Here is a 23,415-nt window from a genome sequence, read left to right on the forward strand (position 1 = left end):
CACGAACAGCTGGGAGACATGGCAGCTCGCACTAGGGTTTGGCCATGGAGAGGCAGAGAACCGGACAGATTCCAGAGCCCCTCGGAAGGCAGAGTTGGCAGGAGGTGGTCACCAGGGAGCAGAAGTGGAAGAATGAAGGCAGAGCCCCCAGGCCCCTGGGTGGAGGGAGGCCATTCATGACACAGGGAGCACAATACAGGGAGAGGCTGATTCTACAGTGCTGGTGGGGCATCCAAGGGGAGAGAACGGGCAGGGGGCTCCTGGGGTCCAGACCTCAGAAGAGGGGTTTAACATGCTGGTCTAACTCAATCACTTAATTGAGAAACACCCATGACCAAAAAAATAAAGCTCTTAGAAACTCAGAAACACTTTTAAATGAACTTGGCTTTGGTTACAACAGGCTCTTTGTGTATTTGAAAGGCAATGGAAATGCATCGGGATTGGACGGGGAGTCTCGGATGCCCCACAGAATACTCAGTGGGTGTAGGCACAACTCTGGCCATGGAAGGAAGTCTTCCCTCTACCTGTCCTCTTGTCCCTCACCTCAAGCTCCTCCTTGGTGCACCTATGGCCTCTTATATTTCCTCTTAGAACATATCAAAGTACAGTACCTACCTGTTTGTTTGTCCATCTTCAGTTGACTGTAGGCTCTGTGAGGGCAGGAACCATGTCTTGTTGGATGGATGGATGGATGGATGGAAAGATGCATGGATGGGTGGGTGGGTCAATCAATAGAAGGCTGGAAGGATGAATAAATGGATAGGTGGCTGGAAGAATGTACAGATGGATGAGGGGGTGGGTTGGCAGATGGATCACTCTTCAGGTGAGTGGCTGGGTCACTCCCTTGGCAAGGTGGGAATGGTAAAAGCCAGGCGGCAGGCTCTTGGGTCAGCCTACCTCCTCGTTCTCTAGGGAATGGGGAAGGATGGAGAGGTTCCCTCTCAGGAGGATGGGTTATCCTCACTCTGGAATTGCGCATTGGATACCTCTCCTACTGTCCTATCTCCTTGCAGACCCTGCACTTGCAGTGCTGCCGGCAGCCTGGGCACCTGTGACCCCCACAGCGGACGCTGCCCCTGCAAGAGGAACGTGGAAGGCTACCTGTGTGACAGGTGGGTGAGCCGATCCGACCCTCAGCGTGCTGGGAGTGACTTCAGGGCTCATGGTGTGGTGGAGGAGCAGGGGCAGGGCCGAGACAGACCTGGGCAACTTCGCCACCTGTCACCCTTCCTGGGGCACCGTGGGTCTGCCGTCCTGGAAGTTATCTAAAGGTTTTGACACTGTTTATAAAGATTTGTTTATTAGAGAGAGAGAGTGAGTGCATGAGCAGGATGGGCAGAGGGAAGGGAAGAGAGAACCTGAAGCAGACTCCACGCTCAGCGCGGAGCCTGACGTGGGGCTTGATCTCACGACCCTGAGACCATGACCTGAGCCGAAACCAAGAGTTGGGACTCTTAACTGACTGCACCACCAGACGCCTGGACACCGCTTATACTTTGACCCCTACACTGATGGTTATAAGCTGTGATAGCCATTCTTCTTTTACATCTTAAAAAAAAAAAAAGAGCTGGAAAGGATAGGAGAGATGCTCTAATCCAGGAATAGCAAATACCTGATACTCCCACCACTGCCCTCCCCACTCACCCCCAGGGCAGACATCACTAGTGGAACGCCGCGGTCTTTACCGTGAGCCCCACTGTAACCTCAGAATCCTGTCTGCCCTACTCCAAGAAGCTTCTACCAGTTGGGCTGCGATTCCAACCGCTTTGCCGTCTTTGTCATCCTATCTTGGTACAAATGGAGTGTCCGAAGTTCCACAAGGCAAAATTACTTTTCCAAAGCCACATGATCCTTAAACTTCCTCTTTGGTGTGTTCAGGGGACCTCCTAGCCCCAAGCAGTAGGGCTGGCGGACAAATGTGGGTTTACCTCCTTAGGTACACACCGTCTCCTCTTCCTGGCTTTGGCTCTGACCTCTGAAGCCCTTTGCAACGAGCGCAGGGTCTGTCGGGGGCTTTTTGATTCTCTGCCTGCAGACCTGTGTGTGAAGCACCTGATACAGCATTATATCATGGACTCGACTCTTGTCAGTGTGCGCTGGGTCTCTACTGGTTTAGAAGAAGCCGTGGCTGGCCCTGGCCTTGACTTGCCTAGGTCAGCCCCAGGCCACCCCCTCACCTCGTCCACATGTGGCCTGCAGGCCCTGGGGTGGGAGGTCGGCTCCCTGCTGGGACTTCCTTCCCTGAGATCCCTCAGGTGAGGAAACAGAGTGGAGTCGGGGAACCGGACCCCCACCTGGGTTCTCCCACAGCTCTGCCCCCCTCCGCCTTGCACCTTCAGGGGGTCTTCCCTCTGAGCCTCACTTCGCCCGTTTATGAAATGGGGCAGCTTGATGAGCTGTGCTCCTCAGAACTGGCTGGGCCCCGGGGGTCATCGACAGCTTCTTAGGAATCCGATACCTCTGCCCCGGCTGGCTCACACGGAGCCCCCAGGCGCAGACCGGGAGTCTGGGAAATGTTTCTCCAGGGCTCCTTGGAGAAATGGCTGATCCCAGGGCTGGGGCCGGGACCATGCCGGATGAGCCCAGAGTGTCTGGTCGTCACAGAGAGCAAGGAAGTACTTAATTAAAAACAAAACCAGACGAAAACGAACAGAAAAAACCTCTAAACCAGGATGGGGGCCTGAGGACACAAACATCGACCTGAAAGAGCTCCCAGAGCTGGAACAATTTGAACAACAAAATAAATAATGATGGTATTGGATTATAACCCAAATAATCAAATAAATACCCATGAGTCCCCACTGATATAAACAGATGAGGGGGGAAAAATAAATAACACCGGGACGAGAGGACAAATCTTCCTGGTGAAAGAATTCCAAATAATAAATATAGAAGGAAGGGGGAGAAATAGGAAATCAGTTTGAATTTCACAGTAATGGTCGCGATGGGCAAGAGCCACCTAATTGAGTGGGCAGGATTTTAAGGAGAAACAGGGTATTCGCATTGCCCCAAATATCTCCCTCGCAAAATATTTGGTAATTACGGTGGTGGTGTCCGCGCGTGTCTTTAATACCCCGCCCTCCAGGGGATGGGGCTGCATTTAGTGACTTCCTCCTGAAGGCAGAAGGTGCAGGAGCCCGTGGGCAGGCTGCACCTTGAGCAGGCGGTGAAGGTTAACACTCCCGGTGATCTCACAGGGGCGTCATTTACCCCAGTGCGATGTGACAAGAGGGATACTTCACCTCTATTGCTTCCCCAAACCCATGACCCCAGTCTAATCATGAGACTGCATCAGAGAAACCCGAATTGCGGGGCATTCTGCAAAACATCTGCACTACTCTTCAAAAGCGTCAAGGTTGTGGATGACAAGAATACTGCATAGACCAGAGGAGGCACCGTGGTCCCGTGGTCCCGGATCGGATCCGGGCCAGGAAAACTGGCATTGGCGGAGAAAGGGCAGAGATCCTAATCAAGTCTGGAGTTTAGTACATAACGGGAACTAACGTGAACTCACGCGAATTTCTCGGCGCAGTTAAGTGCGCCCTTGCCACGTTGCTGATGTCGGGGAAAGCTGGTGAAGAGGCCACAGGAACTCTCTGCATGATCTTCGCAACTCCTGTAAATCCGAAAATGTGTATATATATATTTTGAGGTTTCCCCAGTGATTCTGACTCACCTTGATCTAGCTGGGATCCCCTGAACCTCCCTGGCTCATTTGCCACCCCCTTCCCCCGGGGCTTGCATTCCTTTCAGATGTCGCCCGGGGACGTTTAACCTGCAGCCCCACCACCTGGCCGGCTGCACCAGCTGCTTCTGCTACGGCCACTCCAAGGTGTGTGCGGCCGCTGCCCAGTTTCGGGAGCACCACATCCTCTCCGACCTCCGCCAGGGTAGGAAGCGCCTCCCATCGCCCCCACAGCGACCTCCCGGCGGGGGGGGTGGGGCGGTCCTGCTCTGGGGAGATCCTGCAGTACTGGGGGTGGGGGTAGGGGTGGGGGTGGGAAGGAGGGGGCAGCCTCAGGCTGCAGGGGAGGCATCTCCCACGGGCTCACACACACAGGCCACGCAAGATGTGCCCCTCTGCACCCTTCAGCACTCCCCAGTACCTACCTGCACCCCTTGGCTCCCTCCCTAGCCTCCAGCAGGGTTGGGAGCTGGGTAGGTGGCAGCCTTTAGATCCTGGGGGGGAGTTTCTAATCAGTCTGTCAAGACTGGCCTCCCGTGACGTGTCCCAGTGCTGGGGATTCACGAACAATCCTCTGGACTCCATTTATTGAGCACTTGCTGTATGCCAGGCACTGTGCTGAGTTCTTTACATGCATGGAACCCACAGAGTCCTTGGAAGGTAGGTACTCTCATTCCCATTTTACAGATGAGACAACTGAGGCCCAGAAAAGGTACGTCACAGAGTTTAGTGGTTGGCATCCAGGTTTGTCAGCTCCTGAGTTTTGCTCTCAGCTGCTCTGCCAGCCTTCTGTCTGGGACAGGGTCCGGGGATACCAGGGTGCCCTGGGTCCCCAACTGCAGGTGCGTGCACGTGCATCTTTGGAGCTGGAGGGCAGTGGAGCTCTGCATTAAATCACAGCCTACAGGGACCCCTGCCGTGCCCCGCAGAGTCCCCTGACCCCTGCATCTCCGCCAGGCAGGAGGGGCCCCAGACAGGGGGCAGTGCGCCCTCTGCTGGACACTGCACAGAAAGCAGGACGGAGATGGGACCCCGCCTTGAGGTCACCTGGTGGGGGGGTGGTCTAGGGTGTTAGCATCAGATGGGACTCATTTTATAGATCCTAAGAACAATACCATGTTCTGTTCTCACATTGAGCCAGGCGCTGGGTTTGGTGCATCTCTCTCAGCATCTCGTATACTTCACTGGGACCCTCAGGCCACACTTCTCAAACCTTTTTGGTCCCTGGATCCCTTCATGCTCTTGAAAATTACTGAGGACCTCCAAGTACTGTTCTTTATGTGGGTAGTTTACATGGGTGTTTTCTGTATTAGAAATGAAAACAGTAATTTTAAAATAGTTGTATATTAATTCACTTAAAAATGACCAGAATAAATGTGTAACATAAAATAATATCAGCCCGTGCAAAAAAGCTGTTTTTCAAAAAAAACAAGAAGAGGGGAGTGCATGTGTATACTTTCGCACATCTCTTTAAGGCTGGATTAGTAGAGCTCAGTCTGTTGTGATAGCACATGACTTGCAGTTTCTGGAAAATTCCACCGTGTGTTGGTCAGACGCAGCATGAAAGGTGCAAATTTCATCCTGGTGTTACTATGAAGATAGCTCGAACTCGTGGGTTCCCTGAGTCTTGAGGATCTCCCGGGGTATTTAGACCAACTTTGAGAACTGTTGCCAGGGCCAGAGGTACTCCGTTGTCCCCATTTTGCAGATAAGGAACCAGCTTCAGAGAGGTGAAGTAACGTGCCCAGCGTCACACAGCCAGTGAGGGGCAGAACTTAGTCTAGCACCAGGGAGCCGCAGACCTCCTCTTTCTGACCTCTTTCCCTTCATCCCTCCCTCCTCACCCCTCTGGTGCCCCAGGGGTCAGGCCTCCACCCCCTTTCCCAGCTGCTCCCTTGGGGTCATTTGCTCTGTGCCGGACTCTGCTTGGTGTGGTGCCGTCACCAGAGGGAGGGTGGACGGGACGGGGGATGGGAAGGTCTGGGTTCTCACCCTGGCTTGACCACTTCCTAACGAGGTGGCCTCCCTGAGTGTGGTGGGGCTAATGACACATGCAGCTCAAAGGACAGGTGTGGTGAGGTTGCAGGTGAGGAAGTTCTCGGAAGATCTGAGGATGAAGTCAAGTCCAGTACTGTCAGAGATGGCCTGTTGTTCAGTGCCCCGTGCTGGGGTCTCCAGACTGCGTCCTATGTTGTATTCAGGGCCCACTGAAGGGGCAAGGCAGGCTCAGAGGTCGGACCTTGCCCTAAACAGCCTGAGCTTTCTCACTTTTCCTGGGGCTACCTCCCACCCTAAGACCCCCATGCTGACTCTGGGGTGGGGGTCTGAGCTGCCTGGCTGTGGGCAGCATGGAGCACCAGCTGGCTTTCACCGCCCCCCCAACCCCGACCCGTCTCTAGAATTGTCTCTCCCCACCTACCGGGGTCAGTTGTTTCAGGCTGTGCTCAGGCCTCTGGGGGCCATCAGTGGGACCCCCAGGAAGGGTGTGAAGAGGGAGGGGGTGGAGGCCACCCTCCAGAACCTCACATGGGCACGTGTGTTTGCTGTCCAGGAGCCCAGGGTTGGCGGACCGGAAGTGTGGGGGGCCCAGAGCATCCTGCACGATGGAGCCCAAGGGGGATCCTCCTGAATCCAGAAGACGAGGAGGAGCTTATGCTACCAGGTACGTGGGGTTGGCAGGACTGCCCCGCGTTCATTTCCTGCTCCGCCAAATGACCACCAACCCAGTGGCTAAAAGCAATGCAGATTTATTCTCTCCATGTCCTGGAGGCCAGAAGTCTGAAATGGGTCTCCCGGGGCTAAAATCACAGCATCCACAGGGCTGCGCTCCTGAGGCTCCAGGGGAGAATCTGTTCCCTTGCTTTCTCCAGCTTCTGGAGGCCGCTCACATCCCTCGGCTCGAGACCCCTCCTCCGTCTTCAGAGCCGAGGGGTCTCTCCCTGTTGTAGCTCTGTGACGTCAGTTCTTCTTAGTCCCTCTTCCGCGCAGGAAGGGCTTTGTGATTACACTGGGCCCAGGTGGATAATCCAAGATAATCTCTCTACTCTAAGGTCAGCTGATGAACAGCCTTTATCCCATCTGCAATCTTCATTGTCCCTGCCATGCAACATACCGTATTCACAGATTTCTTAGATCAGGACATGGATACCTCTGGGGGCCATTTTTCCACCAACCACACGCCCCACAGAGTCTGCTGGAGCACCCCCCCCCGCCGGATTTCTGATCAAGGGCTTGCCACCAGGCCCCTTCAGGCCCCAGAAATCCCTGTGCATCATCCATCAGTCTCTCACCCCGCCCAGCCATGGCACCCTCCTCCCAGGGTCCTGGGATTCCCGCAGAAGCAAGAAGTTCTAGATTATTCTGAACCACCCCCCACCAAGTAGGGCAACTCTGGTCTCCTGGGAACTGTACCAGACCTGGAACCAGGATCCGGGAGTCCATTCTTAGCTCTCCTATGGCCAGATTCCGGGTCCACTGGCTCCCCCGACCCGGTCCTGCCCTTGACCTCCCTCTCCGAGAAGGGCCAGAGCGATGGTGCACAGATACCCGGCTTGCTCTGTGGACACAGCACCTGGCAAGAAGCAAAAGTCCAGGGGTCTTGAGAACCCCGTCCTGGGGCAGGTTCTCCAAGCTCAGAGGTCTAAGAGCACAAAACACACTCTATTCCGTGGTGCTTTTTTGACAGGCTTAAGAAAAAGTAGTTTTTTTTGCTTAAGAAGTATTTGCTGGGTCCTGTTCCGGGTGCTGGGCACAGTGCAGTGGGCGAGGTAGGTGGACAGAATCAACCATTTTGACTTCACATCTTGATACGCACCACATTCTACCAACACACTCTGCCTCCCACTGATTCCTGAGTGCCGGGGGACGGGAGGGAGATAAGCAGCGAGGGGCCAGTGGGGCCCTTTCTTGCCACGTGGGGGTTTTTCAGCTGAAGCAGTTGGAAGATACAGAAAAACAGCCCGAGTTTGAAGGCTGTGTGTGATAGGGCCCCGGGGTCCTCTGTGTTTTTTAGGAGGCCACCACTTTCTTTCTGCTCGAAACGTGTTCTGACGCCCGTGGAAAGCGTGGCCTCGGGGCGGTCAGCGCCCCTCCTTAGCCACACGTGTAGCAGGCTTACCTTGTACGTGCTCTGAGCCCACGCGTGGGGCCACCAGAAGCTGCTGGTGGGGTATTGTGAGCACGGATTGTGACGGGGACGGCTGGGTGCCACCACTGTGTGCGACACGCGTGTCTGCTCTGCTCCCAGAGGCTCCATTGTCCCATCAGGCTTCACTTACAAAACCCAAGCTCGAGACAGTGACAGCAGAGCAGTAAGCCGGGCGTGGGGCCCCGTGTTACCGCAGGGGCACAGGGACATGAAGCAGGCCTGCAGAGGGGCGTGCGGCCACCCTCAGCGTCTGCTTTGCAGGGAGACTTTGGCTTTCTCCCTGCTGTCATTTTATCTTGTTTGGATGTTTAATTGTCAATAAAATCAACATACCGCCGACAAAATCTTTAAAAGCAAGCTAGTTAAGTGAAAACAAGCCTTTTTCTCGTCTTCAGAGAAGTTCCTGGGAGATCAGCGGTTCAGCTATGGACAGCCCCTCACACTGACCTTCTGGGTCCCCCCTGGGGGCTCCCCACTCCCCGTGCAGCTGAGGCTGGAAGGGGCGGGCCTGGCCCTGACTCTGCAGCACTCCAGCCTTTCCGGCCCCCCGGATGCCGGGCAGCCCGGGGAGGTACAGCTCAGGTTCGAGTAAGTGTCTTGCTGTGTCCTGAGAGCGGGGCCTGGGCAGTCAGGGTGGTCCCTGAGGTCTGGGCACACGTGGATTGTCCTGTGGTCTGGGGCCTCCCGCCCTCTCCGCCCCTGCTGGAGGCTCCTCGGCACCACCTGCCCCCAGCCTTGGGTTCCAGTTTGACGCCCTCCCCTGCCAGGTTGCAGGAGACCTCCGAGGATGTGGACCCTCCGCTGCCCCCCTTCCACTTCCAGCGGCTGCTCGCCAATCTGACAGCTCTGCGCATCCGGGCCGGTGGCCGGAGCCCACGCCCTTCTGGTCAGTAATGATAAGGACAGCCCCCATCCCCAGAACCAGCTGGGCCCCGGGGCTCCTTCGTGCATAGCCTTGCTGAGTCCCCACAGCAGACAGTTACCACCCCCGTTTTACCACAAAGACATCTGAAGGTCAGAGAAGTAGGACCCTTGCCAAGGGGCATGCAACTGGTAAGGACCGGGGAGGGTGGACCCTGAGGACAGAGGCAGGGGCTGGACAGGTAAGGGGCCCGAGGGTGGACAGCTCTAAGAGACAGATGTGTGGCTATGAAGCAGCCAAGAACTGTTGGGTGTCGTCAGGCCACGGCGGAATCCACCACTGCCAGAAGGCAGGACCTCTGAGGGTCCTCTGGGTGCTGGGCTCAGGAGCAGGCGAGGGTCCCAGAGTTGGCTCCTCCTGCTGGTCATTGGTGGTATTGCACCTAAGCCTCCCTGAGTGCAGATCCGTTTCTGAACCTTCTCCGAGCCGAGGGGGCTGGGTCAGGACCCAGCTTCCAGGGGGCCTTCTCACGCTGCTCACATGGTGATGGTCCTGATGGTCCTCTGACTGTTCCTGGTTCCTCCTTCTTTCCTTAATGTACTTTCTCCTTCTCTCCCTACCCCCTCCCCTGGCTCCCATACCTACATGTGCCTAGACTGGACTTCAGTACCCCCCTTTTAGAAGAGGTATCTCACATAGGACACCCCTTTACTATCTGGAAGGGAAACTTAGAGATATTATAACCTACCTAGACACGATCTTTAAAAACCAATATAGTACCCTAGTTGTAATCTACAGAACAAATAAAAGGAAAGTAAATGACATACGAAAGTAATTGATTTCCAGAGTGTCAGTGCTCAGGCATGACCGCACTGGACAAGAGTTGTCGTGACAAGTTTCCCCCACTGTGACGAGTAAGTGTGCGTGTCGGGGCAACCGAAGCTCGGGAGCCGTTTGCATATGTGGAGGGCAGGGAAATCGTGACCCGGAGGCGTGTGCATGACTAATGCTAGTGTAAAAACCAGGGTCAGGATCAGCTGTCCCCAGGCAGACTTACTTGAGCGTGTGGCAGGGCTCTCACTGATGGAGACAGAAGGGACAGAAGCCACTGGTTTGTGTGGCCACAGGCGGCAGGGGGATGGTGAGAAAGGGGGTGCAGTTTTGCCACCTTGGTCAGTGTGGTTCTTTGAAAAGGTTTACTTAGCCTTGGTGGTTTCATTGCTTCGTTAGGGGGTAAAAAAGCCTTGGCAAAGTAACCATCCATTTGTGGGTGAAGCTGTAAAGCCAAGTTTCAAATACCCATCTGAATATGATTGACCCTTGTTCCTTAAACCTTGTACATTTGTCATCTTGAAATCATCACTAAATCGGATTGTTGGCCAGATCACTGCGAGTGGGGCAGTTACAGAGGGGACCGTAGCACAGACAGGGTACACACTGGTGACAAACTCCCAGAACTGGGGGTGGGGTACCGGTGACACAATTTTCCAAAGTGGTGAGTGACTCTCGGGAAGATTCTCAGCATCACAAAGCACGGCGTTCCCTCCACGTTCACGGTACCTGCGTTACCAGACAATTCCATGTACACCTGAACATTCGGAAATGCCTTGTGCTTATGTTTAAAATGGAGTTGGAGTCTGGGCTCACGTGTTTGCAAAGGGGCATCCCTGCCCCTTTCGGCATCCAGACAGACATTTGAAAGTCACGGGGAGGGGGGGCGCCCGGGTGGCTCAGTCGTTGGGCGTCTGCCTTTGGCTCAGGTCATGATCCCAGGGTCCTGGGATCGAGCCCCGCATCGGGCTCCTGCTCGGTGGGAAGCCTGCTTCTCCCTCTCCCACTCCCCCTGCTTGTGTTCCCTCTTTTGCTGTGTCTCTCTGTCAAATAAATAAATAAAATCTTAAAAAAAAAAGAAAGAAAGAAAGAAAAAAAGTCCCGGGGGGGAGGTTCTGCTCATGTCAGGGTGTCTGATAGCCCTGGTCCTTGTCTCCCCATCGTTGTGACAACCAAAACAGCCACAGATTTGCTTCTAGGGGGGTGATTGGCTACTTTTGAGAACCCTGACTTCTGGGGCCCCTTCGAGTCCAGGCTTGGGGGTTGTAACCCAGCCCCTCCTGCCTCAGCTCCCTCGTTCTCTTTGGAGCTTCAACCCCATCATCCTTGCCCATGCTCCCCAAAGCCTCCCTGATCCCCAGGTCACCCTGCTGAGCCTTCTTCTTTTTTTTTTTTTTTTTAAAGATTTTTTTATTTATTTGACAGGGAGAAAGACAGCCAGAGAGGGAACACAAGCAGGGGGAGTGGGAGAGGGAGAAGCAGGCTTCCCGAGGAGCAGGGAGCCTGATGCAGGGCTCGATCCCAGGACCCTGGGATCATGACCTGAGCCGAAGGCAGACGCTTAACAACTGAGCCACCCAGGCGCCCCAGCTGAGCCTTCTTGCAGGAATTTCATTTCTGCCACTCACTCAGCCTTCAGTTAACAGATGTTCACAAAGCACCTACTTAGGCCGGGCCTGTGCTGGGTGCCGGGGCAAACTGGAGAGGCAGGTGGGCATACCGACCGTCCCTCTCCCCGCCCTCCCACCAGCCCCAGACCTCCTCTTCCCACTGATGATGTTCTGGGCTATCTCTCCATTCAATTGCTTTTTTTCAGCGAATAGTGTGTCTTGGAGGCCGTTACTTGTCTTACACATAGAAAAGGCTGGTTGTCCGTCCACCGCGTATCGTTCCATGGCATAGATGCTCCCTAAAGTTTCAACCATCCCCCTATTCCTAGACATTGAAGCAGTTTCTGGTTTTTCACTATGCAAACATTGCTGCAGAGAACAGGGAAGAGCTCCATAGAAAGGTCTTTGTCTCCTTGTGCAAATCTGTCTGTAGCATCGATTCCTCAAAATGGAAACGTTCGGTGTTAGGTCACAGAGGGCACATTTTAAGTTTTGATACCCGCTGCCAGATTGTCTTACAGAAAGGCTGTACCAATCTGTGTTCTCAGGGCACGTGTCCACCCTCCTCCACTGTCTACCTGCTCTGGTTCTTCTTCAGGGTTGATGGATTGTTGTTATATTTTGCCCTAAGATTCTAGTTTTCTGGAGGAAGGTTGGTCTGATAGGGGCTCTCTTGCTTCACTAGTAACAGAACCCTCAATTAAGTGTCTGCCTTTGGCTCAGGTCATGATCTCCGAGTCCTGGGATCAAGCCCCACGCCCCTGGGGCCGGTTACCTGCTCAGCGGGGAGTCTGCTTCTCCCTCTCACTCTGCTCCTCCCCCTCCTCGTGCTCTCTCTCTCTCACTCACTCTCCCTCTCAAATAAATAAAATCTTTAAAAAAAAAAAAAGAAACAGAACCCATGAGTTCCTCACACCATCTTTCCCTGTCATTGATCTTTATTTATTTTTAAAGATTTTATTTATTTATTTTGAGAGAGAGAGCATGAGCTGAGGGAGGGTCAGAGGGAGAGGGAGAAGTAGACTCCCTACTGAGCGTGGAAACTGACAGGGGGCTCGATCCCAGGACCCCAAGATCATGACCATGATCAAGCCCTGTGTCAGGTTCCATGCTCAGTGGGGAGTCTGCTTCTCCCTGAGCCGAAGACAGATGCTTAACTGACTGAGCCACCCAGGCACCCCTCCCGTCATTGATCTTTAAATGCTTACCCATTTGAGGGGCGTGAATGGTATCCTCCTTGTTTAAATTTACATATCTTTAATAACCCATGAGAATGAATGTCTTTCCATAAAATTCCCAGCCATATCCATTTTTTGTTCTGAAAATTACCTTATTTTTCCTTTGTCCTTTGTTTTTTTAAAATTGTAATTGACTCATAGAGTGCCTTTCTGTATGTGGGCCAATAACCCTCCCTTTGCCTGTTACATATGTGAATAGGAAGGTCTTGGGGGGGCGGGAATGTGTGCCCATAACTCTCTTCCTCTCTATCCTCGTTCTGCAGGCCAGGTGTTCCTGACCGAGGTCCGGCTCATATCCGCCCAGCGGGGGCTCTCCCCCCCAGCCTCCTGGGTGGAGACCTGCTCATGTCCCAAGGGGTACACAGGCCAGTTCTGTGAATCCTGTGCTCCCGGATACAAGAGGGAGACACCACTGGGGGGTCCCTATACCAACTGTGTCCCTTGCACCTGCAACCAGCATGGCACCTGTGACCCCCACACAGGTGAGTCCCGGCACCCCATCCACAAGCCCCCTGGGCTGTACCGAGCACAGCTGATGACCTGAGCAGGGTCAGCTGCGTGCATGTGCGAGTGATCACCAAGAGCAACACTCATGAAATGGTGTCATCAGGTTCCTCCCCATGCTGGGACCTCTCTATACTCTACCGTTAACTCCTGCTGTTAGTGTCCCATCTTACAGGTGAGGGGCCCAACGCGCAGGGAGGCCGCTCGGCAAGTAGGTGGCAGAGCTGCTCCTGCCACAAGTTCACTACCGGCAGTTCTTCCCCACTTGCAGCCAAGGAAACGCAGAGAGCCCTCGAGGAAGGTCACCAGGCAGGAGCTGCTGGGTGGGGCCTCTCTCCACACCCAGGCCCTCCCGCTGCCCTCCTGGAGCAGGTGGGGGGTCTCTGAGAAGGGAAATGCCTGCACTGGAGCGGACAAAGGACAGCAGCCTGGGAATCAGCAGACTAGCTAGCGCGGACAGACACACACTACCCGTCAGGGGCTCCTCCAGTTTTGGCCGAGGCAGGCATCACTAATCGAGCCCAGATGAGTCCTCCCAATGCTTCTGTGCACTGCTCCAGGTGGCCCCTCCCGAGGAAGCGCGAAGCACGGCCGGTCCGTCACCCCTCGGAGCCCTTCGCCACCCCGTGACTTCCTGCTCTGTTTGGGCAGGTCCTCACCCGTCAGATGGGCAGCGAGACCACAGCTGCTCACACTGGATAGAAAGAGGAGTGAGCGCGGGGGTGTGGGCCGAGGCAGTGACCAGCGGAAAGCAGCACAGGCATGATGGTCCCCCCTGGATTCGCCACCCTGAATTCCCTCTATTCCCCCCACCCCATTGGGTGCTGCCGGGCCTCCTGGAAGCGGTGGTCTTGCGTCACTGAGCCCTTCTCAGTGGGGCTCCTCCCTCAGTCCCTGGCCGTGGTGCCTCCCTTCCCCAGGGCACAGGGTCTGATCGGACTCCAGGTGCTGGAGAAGGGGGTTTGCACCATCCCCCAGCATGAGCAACCAGTGGGGGCGGGGGTCTGTTCTATAAGACCAGGCCACCTCCGGGAACCCGCAGACCCCATACACGGGGAGCCTCCTTGCAAACTCCTGTCAGGAACAGACTCCTGGGTCTGTGTCACTCTTGCTTTTGGCCCCTGAGGTTAAGAGAACACAGAGGAAGGGGCAGGAAACCCGTAAGTGTAGACACGGATGTGCCATCTGTTGGGTCGCTGATAGGTTTTGGAATACAAAATACCAGCGATAACAGTCCTGGATCATTCTGTGAGCCGGGGACTCTGCAGGGCACTCTGGCTGCATCCTGACGAAAACCCTCGAGGTCAGAGCCCTTGCTGTGTCCATCTTGCAGGTCACTGAGGCACAGGGTGTTAGATGGTTTCCACAGCTCCACACGGTCAGTAAGTGGTAGACTTCTTCTCCCCAGGCTGTGCCGCTCCCGCCTTGGAAGGTTCCCACCTCAGTTCTGCTGGGGACATGCTCTGTGACCTCTCCCGCCAAGATGCCCCCGTCTCTGGAGCATTCTGGGCTCAGGTGGTCGTAACCAGGTGCTTGTCTTTCCCCTCAGGGATCTGCCTGTGCGGCCACCACACCGAGGGCCCGTCCTGTGAGCGCTGCTTGCCGGGTTTCTATGGCAACCCCTTCGCAGGCCGGGCCGACGACTGTCAGCCCTGCCCGTGCCCCGGACAGTCGGCCTGCACCATCATCCCAGAGAGCAGGGCGGTGGTGTGTACCCACTGCCCCCTGGGCCAGAGAGGTGAGTGGCTCGTGCCCTGGGGCCCTGCCTCTGTCCTGCGCTCCAGGAGTGGGGTCCTGGGTTTGGAGTGTGACCGATGGGGGAGGGCCTAGCTTAGGAGTGGCAGGCCTGACCTCTCAGAACACAGCCAGGACCCCAGGCTGCTGTGGGTTCCTGGCAGAACTTGAGTGATTGAGCATGTCTGGGAGAGCTTTTGAAAATCCCCTTCTGGGCCCTGGCCCCATAGAGCCTGATTTAGTAGCTCGAGATGGACCCTGAGAATCTATACGCGTAGCAAGTGCTCTGGCTAATTCTGATACACGGTTAAGGTCGAAAACCTCTGATTAAACTTTCAGCTTTTACTTTTTTTTAAGATTATTTATTTGTCAGAGTGAGCGTGAGCCTTGACATAATGTTGCCAAGGTTCTCAGACATCTGACTGTATGTGTGGTGACCTGCTGCCTCAGGACTGGCCATTACGTCGGTCCTGTCAGGTGCCTGCTTTGCTGGGGAGCGCTCTGCTCTGGAAGCAGCTCCCCACAGCCAGCCGCAGGAGGGGGGCGGGGCAGGGGCCCCAAGACCTGACAGAGCCAGGTCCCACCTGGGACCCTGCACCCCACCCTGCCATCATGCTGTGCCTCCGCTCCCTAACCTTCCCCACATTTTCTGGCTCCCCCCAGTCTACAGACGTGAGGGGAGCCCCCTCCGGTGGGTGTGGACAGTTGTAGAAGTTCAGTCTGGCCCAGGCTGAGATGAGCTGCACCTGAGGGAGGACTTTGGGGGAGCAGGGCGCTGCAGTGCACGGAGGGAACAACCCCCTGGGAGGGGTGCCCGCGTGGGCACCAGCCCCCGCCTTCACCACACCAGCATCCTGCGGGCCTTGCTGAGGAAGAGGATGGTGGCCGTGGTGCTGAGGAGGGTGATGACAGTGACTAGGCGGGGACAGCCCCTGCTGCTGAGCACTTAGCAGGTGCCAGAAGCTGAGCACTTACCTCACCAAGCCCTCGGAGGTGCTGCCATTATAGTCCCCGCCTTGCAGACGAGGAGCCCGAGTTCAGAGAGGCGCAGGGGCTTGCCCAAGACCACACAGCCCACTGATGGCTCAGCTGGGCCCTGGCCCGGGAGCCCATGCTCGGCTGCACAGGGAGGCCCGAGGGACGCCCGCCCTCCCCGCCTGGGGACCCGGCAGCCTCGCGTGCCGCGTGCCTCGGGCCTCGTGCCACGTGCCACATGCCACGTGCCACCTGCCACGTGCCTCGTGCCTGCTCCTCCACACACAGCCGTCTCCCTCCCCCAGGGCGGCGCTGTGAGCTCTGTGATGACGGCTACTTTGGAGACCCTCTGGGGCTCTCTGGGGCTCCCCAGCCCTGCCGGCGGTGCCAGTGCAGTGGGAACGTGGACCCCAACGCCGTGGGCAACTGCGACCCCCTGTCTGGCCACTGCCTGCGTTGCCTGCACCACACGACAGGTGCCCACTGCGAGCGCTGTCAGGGCGGCTTCTACGGGAGCGCCCTGGCCCCTCGGCCCGCAGACAGATGCACGCGTGAGCACCCACCCTCCGCCCCGCGGGTGGGGCAGGGCGGGGGCCCCTCTCCACCAGACCCAGCCCGCAGCTTGGGGGGGCTGTGCAACCTCAGGCACATTCCTCACCTTCTCTGTCCCCTTGTCGGGAAGGTCTAGGAGTTTGCTCTCATTGTCTGGAAGGTCTAGGAGTTTGCTCTCGTCCAAGGTCAAGGTCTCTCTCAGCCTCAATCTAATCAATGCCGATCCTGTGATTTTTTTTTTTTTTTTTTTTTTGCCTTGATAATTTAGTCCTTATGAGGTAAGGTAAGCCCCGCAGTTAGCGCCTACGACTGTCCTCCGTGGCAGACAGCACCCATCACGTTTGTGCTGCCCCTGGGCTTCCAGCAGGCTATTCCTCTCCCCAGCCTGGGTTAGCACTCAGCCCCCTGTCCCCGCTCAGAGGGCCACGGCGTGCCTCGGCCCGTGGAAGGCCTCCAGAAGTGCTGGAGGGAGAAGCCCAGCATTTCCCCCAAACTTACTTGCTCCAGAGCCCTTTCATCATGTGAGGAAGCCGGCCTCTCACTCTGTGGAGCCCAGGAGATCAGGGTCAAGTGACCCAAAACAGTGGGCACCCGGGTCCACCCGTGACTCCCTGGCCTGGTCTCTGGCGTTCTCCCCAGCTGGTTGGGGTTCAGGGCAGGTTCAGAAGAACCATCTGCAGCCATGAGGATTCTAGGCTGTCTCTCCAAGGACATAGGAAATGGGGTGAGAGTTGAGCCCGGCCCTAGAGCCTTTTTCCAGAAAAAGCTTAGTAGTCTGTGTTGAATGTGAGGCATCCCCGTGGGCTCCCCATCTTCTCCTGGACCCCCAAAAGTTGAGTCAATGATCTGTGTGGTTCCCCAACACCGTTTCTGCTTCCATTCCCAGCCTGCAGCTGCCACCCCGAGGGCTCAATCAGTGAGCAGAGAGCCTGTGATCCGGAGACCGGCCAGTGCCCCTGCCTGCCTCACGTTACGGGACGGGACTGTGGCCGCTGCAGCCCTGGCTTCTACGACCTCCAGCCCGGGAGGGGCTGCCAGAGGTGAGTGGGGTGAGGCTGCGGGTGCCCTTCCCCTGGGTGTGTCTGCAGGATGGAAGAAGTCCCAGGGAGCCCCCAGAGGGGGGCCTGGCTTAGAATGTGTCATCCCAAGCCCACCGCCAGGGACACTGTGCCCTGCCCCAGAGGGAGACAAAGGGATGGTCCCTTGGGGGGTCAGACTCGTGGCCCTGCCAGCCCAGGACGCAGGCCAAAAGCAACCCTGAGGGACGTCTGGGTGGGCAGAGGGCCGGTTTGGTCTCTGATTCCCCGCTCAGTGACGCTGCAGCTCTGTGGCCTTTTTGGCCAGAGCAGCACCTTAGACAGTGTCTTTAGGGAGCAGTGGAGGACCCCAAGGAAATGCCCAGTGCAGCAAACAGGCTTCTTCCTTGCAAGACTCCTCAGTGCCTTTAATATGCTAATTGCGTTGTGACTTTCCAACAGAGGGGCATAATCTGAAGATTTGTAAGTCCCCATAGCCTTATTTGGGGGGTGGGGGTAGCTTTTTTGTGAGACGGTGCTTCCCAGGACACAGCTCGGGGAAAGCTGTTGGATGTGTAGCTACGTGGCGATGGGGCCTCGTGGGTGGAGAGTGTGATCCGGAGGCCCCTCGTGGGCTGCAGCCAGCCGAGGCTGGGTGGGGAGCGGCTCAGAGCTTGTCTCCGACCTGGGTTCCTTCCCCATCCTAGCTGCAAGTGTCACCCGCTGGGCTCCCAGGAGGACCGGTGCCACCCCGAGACTGGGCAGTGCCCCTGTCGCCCCGGGGTTGAGGGCCAGGCCTGCGACAGATGCCAGCTGGGTTTCTTCGGCTTCTCCATCAAGGGCTGCCGGGGTGAGGAGGCCGGGTGCTTCCCGGCTGCCCGGAGGGTGGGGTCTGAGGTTTCTGGACAGGAGCCACGGGGACGCCAGCCATGTGGCAGAGAAGGGAAAATTGGCTGCAGGCCTATCTTCTAAAAGCGGCCGTAGAAATGTGGAGAGAGCGTAGGGGACCAAAAATCTAGCCCCAGGCTCCGCTGCTCAGTTCCCGTGTGCTGGGGTCATTGAGTCACCTCTCTGGGCCTCAGCGTCCGTATTCGCACAGCTGGACTGCCTGGCCGTTCCTAAACATGGCTGCTTCTCAGACCCAGGGACACTGAAACAAGTCAGTCACCACCTCTGACCTTCTGACTCAGTGTCCTGGGAAGGACCCAGGAGTGTAGTTGAGCTGGCCCTGGGGGGTCTGGAGCATCCAGGTGTGAGGATGCAGGGGCCCTGGGGGTTCCGATTGGGGGGGATGCCATCTGCCCCGGTTCCCTCAGCCTGCAGGTGCTCCCCGTTGGGCGCCGCCTCGGCCCAATGCCACAAGAACGGCACGTGCGTGTGCAAGCCCGGCTTCGTGGGCTACAAGTGTGACCGCTGTCAGGACAACTTCTTCCTCACGGCTGGTGGCACACGCTGTCAGGAGTGCCCATCCTGCTATGCTCTGGTGAAGGAGGAGGTGAGCCTGCCCTACCTCCCATCACTTCACACCCCCTCCCATGAGCACCAACTCTGTGCTGGGCACCGGGAAATGCCTGCTCACCGCCAGCTCTCAGGCCTTCTGGGGCCACTGGTCACCTTCCCCCTGTGCCCACCCAGCCATCGGGCCAATGCCAGCCCTGCTCAGCCCTCACCTCTGCCTGTCTCTGGCTCCTGAGCAGATAGGAGAACAGTGCCTTGCACCAGCTGTCCTTCCCGAGCACCCAGGCCCACGTCTCATACTTTCTGAAGTTCAGGGGGGATGAGACCATAGATGGCCCTTTGTGGGGAGGGTCAGGAGGAGGGCCATGCCCGTGCTGGGACACAAGTAGAATTTTGAGCAGGGAGCTGGTGTGGTGCAGGAGTCAAGGAGCATGAGCTCTGGGGTTCCCCTCCCCAGCCCCATTCGTTGTCCCCATTAGCAGGTAACAGCTTTGGTAAGTTTCAGTGTCTCTCTCTATTCTCTCTCTATTCCACAGTGGACATAGACCTGCAACCCCTTCCCTGAGACCGGGGAGGCCAGCCATCAGAGTGATGGCACTCTAGAAAGATACAATGATGGGCGCTGAGCATAAGCTGCCCCCGAGCAGTGCCTGGCCCAGTCCCTGCAGTCAAACCCCGTGATGTGTCTGTGGGAAAACAGGCGAATAGTCACACCAAACAAATAAATAAGGGCCACAAACAGCCTCATTCAGAACAGTTTTGCTTCCCAATGAGTTTAGAATTTTTTTTTTAACCTGGATTTTGCCATCAAATAAGGACTGGAAAGCCTCGTGGTCTTTCAGAGCATTCTGGACTTTTGGAATCAAAGAGAGGGCTCGGGACCTGCATCCCCTGGCCCTTAGGGTGGTTACAGGGTGAACACAAGCAGGTGCGTGGCCAGTGGGCACTAATGGCTGGCTCCTAGCACGTGCTCTGTAAATGCAGTTATTGTTCATGTGATTAAAAGAACAGCGCTAGGAGACTGCGTGGCGCGCTCACTAGGCCAACAGGTATCCAGGTACACCTGATCTGTGGCAATATAGCAGGACAAATTCTCCTGGGGATTACCTTCTTGTCTTTCTCTAAATGGAACAGAGATATGGTCGGCTGAATGGCAGCAGGGGTCGTGGGTGTGAGAAGGAAAGGGACCGGTAGGAGGAAGGGGTGGGCAAGGCTGGTTCTCCAAGGTCTGCTGTGTCCTCAGCTTTGGTGCCCAGGATGAGATGGGAGAAGGGAACCATTGGGGAGTGAAGGCCAGGCAGAAGCCAGGGGGAGGTGTCCAGACCAGACTTCCAGGCCACCAGCCTCACACACCCTTCTTTTCCTGACTCCTCCAGGCTGCCAAGCTGAAGGCCAGGCTGACCCTGATGGAGGGGTGGCTGCAGGGGTCTGACTGTGGCCCGCCCTGGGAACCACTGCACATTCTGCAGGGAGAGGCCCCATGGGGGGATGTCTACCAGGGCCACCACCTGCTGCAAGGTAGAGTGAGAGAGCAGAGTGGGAGACAACGGGATGTCTGGCTGGGCAGACACACCCCTGGGAGCCCTTCGGTCTGCTCTCAGGATGCTTCGAAGGCTCTTGGCTTGGTCCTAGAAGAAGTCACTTTCTGGGAGAGCCTGTCTGACCTCCACAACTACGTGGGCTCCTCCCATGACAGTCTCATCTCCCCCTAGATCTTTCCTTCAATTTCCCCCACCCAGTAGTACTTTGTAACCTTATTAATATTAGTCTCTGACGATAGCATCTAGCCCCATGCCCCACCCAGACCACAAGCTCAGTGAGGACGGGTTGAGTTCATTCAATGACTCACGCATGCAACAAATAATCATTGAGGTGCTGTCCCAGGTGCTGAACAGGTAACGTTTCTGCTGTCTTGACTGTTGGCCATATTGCTCACTCCCCAGCATAGAAAATAAATGACTGAATGAGGGGGGGAAAGCTGTTATTAGAGCCAGGTGGAATCTGGCCTTGGGACACTGCAATTTAGGGAACCTTGAAAGTGAATTGATTCTTCTGTATAATTTCATGTTCATAAGCACCTATGCTCATTTAGCAGCCAGACATAGGTAAGCTGAGCTCCTGTTAGCAACGCTCATTATCAGAATAGGGAGCTTCCAGATGCTCTGTGTTAAGAACCCCATAGTAGGGGCACCTGGGCGGCTGAGTCGGTTAAGCGTCTGCCTTCGGCTCAGGTCATGATCCCCGGGTCCCAGGATCGAGTCCCACATCGGGCTCCCTGCTCAGCAGGGAGTCTGCTTCTCCTTCTGACCCTCCCCCCTCTCATGCTCTCTCTCTCTCTCTCAAATAAATAAAATCTTAAAAAAAAAAGCCCATACTGAGCCACACTGCAGGTCACAGAGCTGATTCGAGGCGGGGGCGTTTCTGCGGTCTCAGATTCAGGAATTGCTTGTTGTGGCTCTAGCAGGTCTGGATTCCTTCTAAGCCGCTTGACTGTGGCTGACTTCTGGTGTGGGAGGCTTTGGGTTGTGATTGGCCTCTTCTGGGCCTCAGCATTTGCATCTGTAAAATGGCGAGGCTCTTCCCTTGGAACTGACTGGTGGTGGTGCTTAGCTCTGGTGATGGGGTTCAGCTGTGCCCAGGCAGAGTGCAGGGCACAGATGGGGGTCCCCGAGGGCAGGCGCTTTATTGTGAAATCTCAATTGCTCTGTGACCCCTGAACTTTGTGGGCTTCATGCAGGAGCCCGGGAGGCCTTCCTGGAGGAGGTGACAGGCCTCGAGGATGCGGTGAAGGCTTCCCGGGAGCAGCTGCGGGCACTGAGCAGGAGTGCCCACTGTGCCCAGGCCCGGGCAGAGAAGCCCTGCATCCAGCTGGCAGAGCTCGATGCAGCGCTGGAGTCCTCAGAAGAAAAGATTCTGCAGGCAGCCATCATCCTCAAATCTCTGGTACCCCAGGGGCCCCTCCCCACTACCCGCCCTGGGCTCACCTGGTGATCTATCTGGTGGCCTGGGGTGTGCTTCTTTGGAGAGGCTCCGTTTCCTCATCTGCAGAATGGGGGTCACACACAGTGCCCCTTGTGCTGACTCAGTGGGATCATGTCTACATAGAACAAGGCATGTTCCAGGTGGACAGTGAATGCCCATCGAATGAGTGGTGGGTGTCATTTCTGTCGTTTCCACGTTCCGGGGCTCTGCTCACCGGGTGCTGACTTTGAGCCTTTATATAGCATTTATAAAATAACTGGCATAGTTTGGTTCTCCCAGTAATTTAACCAAATGAGGCCTTTGCCCTTCAGGGATGGCCATCAGTTTTTCCTCTCTCCCTCTCTTCTCCAAAGGTGATTCCTCAGGAAGGGCCCGGCCAGCCCACCGCCTGGAGCCACCTGGCCACAGAGGCCCGTGCCCTAGCCAGGAGGTGAGACCCTAAGCCCTGGGAGCCTGGTCCAGAAGGGAGCCCAGCCCTTTTCCAAGGGGGCTCTGGGGTTAGGGTCAGCCTCACAGGTGTCCCCCTGCCTGGATTCAGACCCAGGCTGTCCTGACCACTCTCTTCTGTGATAGATTTATTAGGGTGACCATATCATCATTGTCCAAACTGAGACTTTATGTGTGATAAAAGACCTGATGGATCATTATGCCAGGACAACAGCCATAAACTCTGTAACAGGAATACACTTGCTGTGTATCGGGCGGAGGGAGGAGAGGAGCCTGGCCCTCCGGGCTGGACTCTGTTTGGGTTGGTGGGAGGCCCACGTGGTGGGAGGTGTGGGTTCGGGCATAGGCCCCCTTCTGTATGAGCTGTTGGTGACGGTCAGGTGGGCTTTTCCATACAGCCACAGGGACACCAGTGGCAAGATTGAGGCCACTGCTCGGAGGGCCCTGGTCGCCTCCAACACCAGTTACGTGCTTCTCTGGAGTCTGGTGGAGGGCAGAGTGGCCTTGCAGGCCCGGCGGGAACTGGAGGACAGGTGAGGCCTCCCGGGTGTGGGTGGAAGCTTGAACTGGCCTCCTGCAGCTGACGGGGCTGGTGGCAGCCTACTGCTTCCAGAACTGGCTTCCTTCCCAAGTGCTGATGTTCTTTGTGTGGGGGTGGGAAGGATATCTGAGGTCTTGGGCCCACTTTGCCTGGGGGTGCAGCTCAGCCTCTGGAGAGAAGGGACGAGGGCCTGAACCAGGAAGGTCCAGAGCAGCACCTCCCTCTCTCACCCCTGCCGCATCCCCCCGCCCCATCCCAGGCGGCCCCCCCCCCCCAGTCCCCAGGCAGTTCCTCTCAGACACCAGCTTCCAGCTTGGCCTCTGTTTCCCTGGGTGACCCTCTTCTCTCCTCCATAGTCAAAGGGTCAGGAGAGACCCAGCAAGTTCTCAAAAGTCCCAAGTTGACTTCCTAGATGAGAGAATCTAATTGGCCCACCTCCAGTCAGGTGGCCCGCCCCCAGCCAACTAGCATGAGTGGGGTGAGGTCACATGACCCGCTCCTGGGGCAGGGGTGGGGGCAGGGCCTCTCTGAGAAGTGGGGAGGGGTGAGAGACAGCCAGAGGTCCGTGCCCCTGGTGGAGATGGGCAGGGAGGGTGTGATCAGCTGGATGGGACAGAGAACTGTTCTATGGGGTTGACTACAGCCCCTTGGAGCTAAAGGGGCCTCAGAGCAATCCCGCAGCCCAGGGCTCTCCATTCATCCGGAGAGCGGCATGCCCAAGGTCACCGAGGGCATAGCCAAGACCAGGGCCTGGGCTTCCGTCCCTTCCCCAGCACCAGGCCCTTTCCACTTAGTGACTCAGCCAGAGGCTCCCAACATTTGCAAAACAGATG

At 56.5% G+C, this 23,415-nt stretch overlaps 1 protein-coding gene across 1 annotated transcript in view; it reads left to right on the forward strand.

Annotated features, from left to right (window-relative positions):
- LAMC3 (laminin subunit gamma 3) overlaps window positions 1-23,415 on the forward strand; it is a 53,858-nt gene that overhangs the window by 22,265 nt on the left and 8,178 nt on the right. Inside the window, exons 7-21 of the mRNA XM_032418909.1 lie at window positions 1,014-1,112; window positions 3,754-3,890; window positions 6,237-6,347; window positions 8,228-8,420; window positions 8,600-8,718; window positions 12,637-12,855; window positions 14,427-14,615; window positions 15,892-16,137; window positions 17,025-17,178; window positions 17,862-18,004; window positions 18,471-18,649; window positions 19,989-20,130; window positions 21,350-21,555; window positions 21,948-22,024; window positions 22,440-22,574. Coding sequence (XP_032274800.1) covers window positions 1,014-1,112; window positions 3,754-3,890; window positions 6,237-6,347; window positions 8,228-8,420; window positions 8,600-8,718; window positions 12,637-12,855; window positions 14,427-14,615; window positions 15,892-16,137; window positions 17,025-17,178; window positions 17,862-18,004; window positions 18,471-18,649; window positions 19,989-20,130; window positions 21,350-21,555; window positions 21,948-22,024; window positions 22,440-22,574 — 2,349 coding nt within the window. The remainder of the gene's footprint in view (window positions 1-1,013; window positions 1,113-3,753; window positions 3,891-6,236; window positions 6,348-8,227; window positions 8,421-8,599; window positions 8,719-12,636; window positions 12,856-14,426; window positions 14,616-15,891; window positions 16,138-17,024; window positions 17,179-17,861; window positions 18,005-18,470; window positions 18,650-19,988; window positions 20,131-21,349; window positions 21,556-21,947; window positions 22,025-22,439; window positions 22,575-23,415) is intronic.

The sequence above is a fragment of the Phoca vitulina genome, unplaced genomic scaffold (genome assembly GCF_004348235.1).
Source record: "Phoca vitulina isolate PV1807 unplaced genomic scaffold, GSC_HSeal_1.0 scaffold21, whole genome shotgun sequence".
In the NCBI taxonomy this organism is placed as follows: Eukaryota; Metazoa; Chordata; class Mammalia; order Carnivora; family Phocidae; genus Phoca; species Phoca vitulina.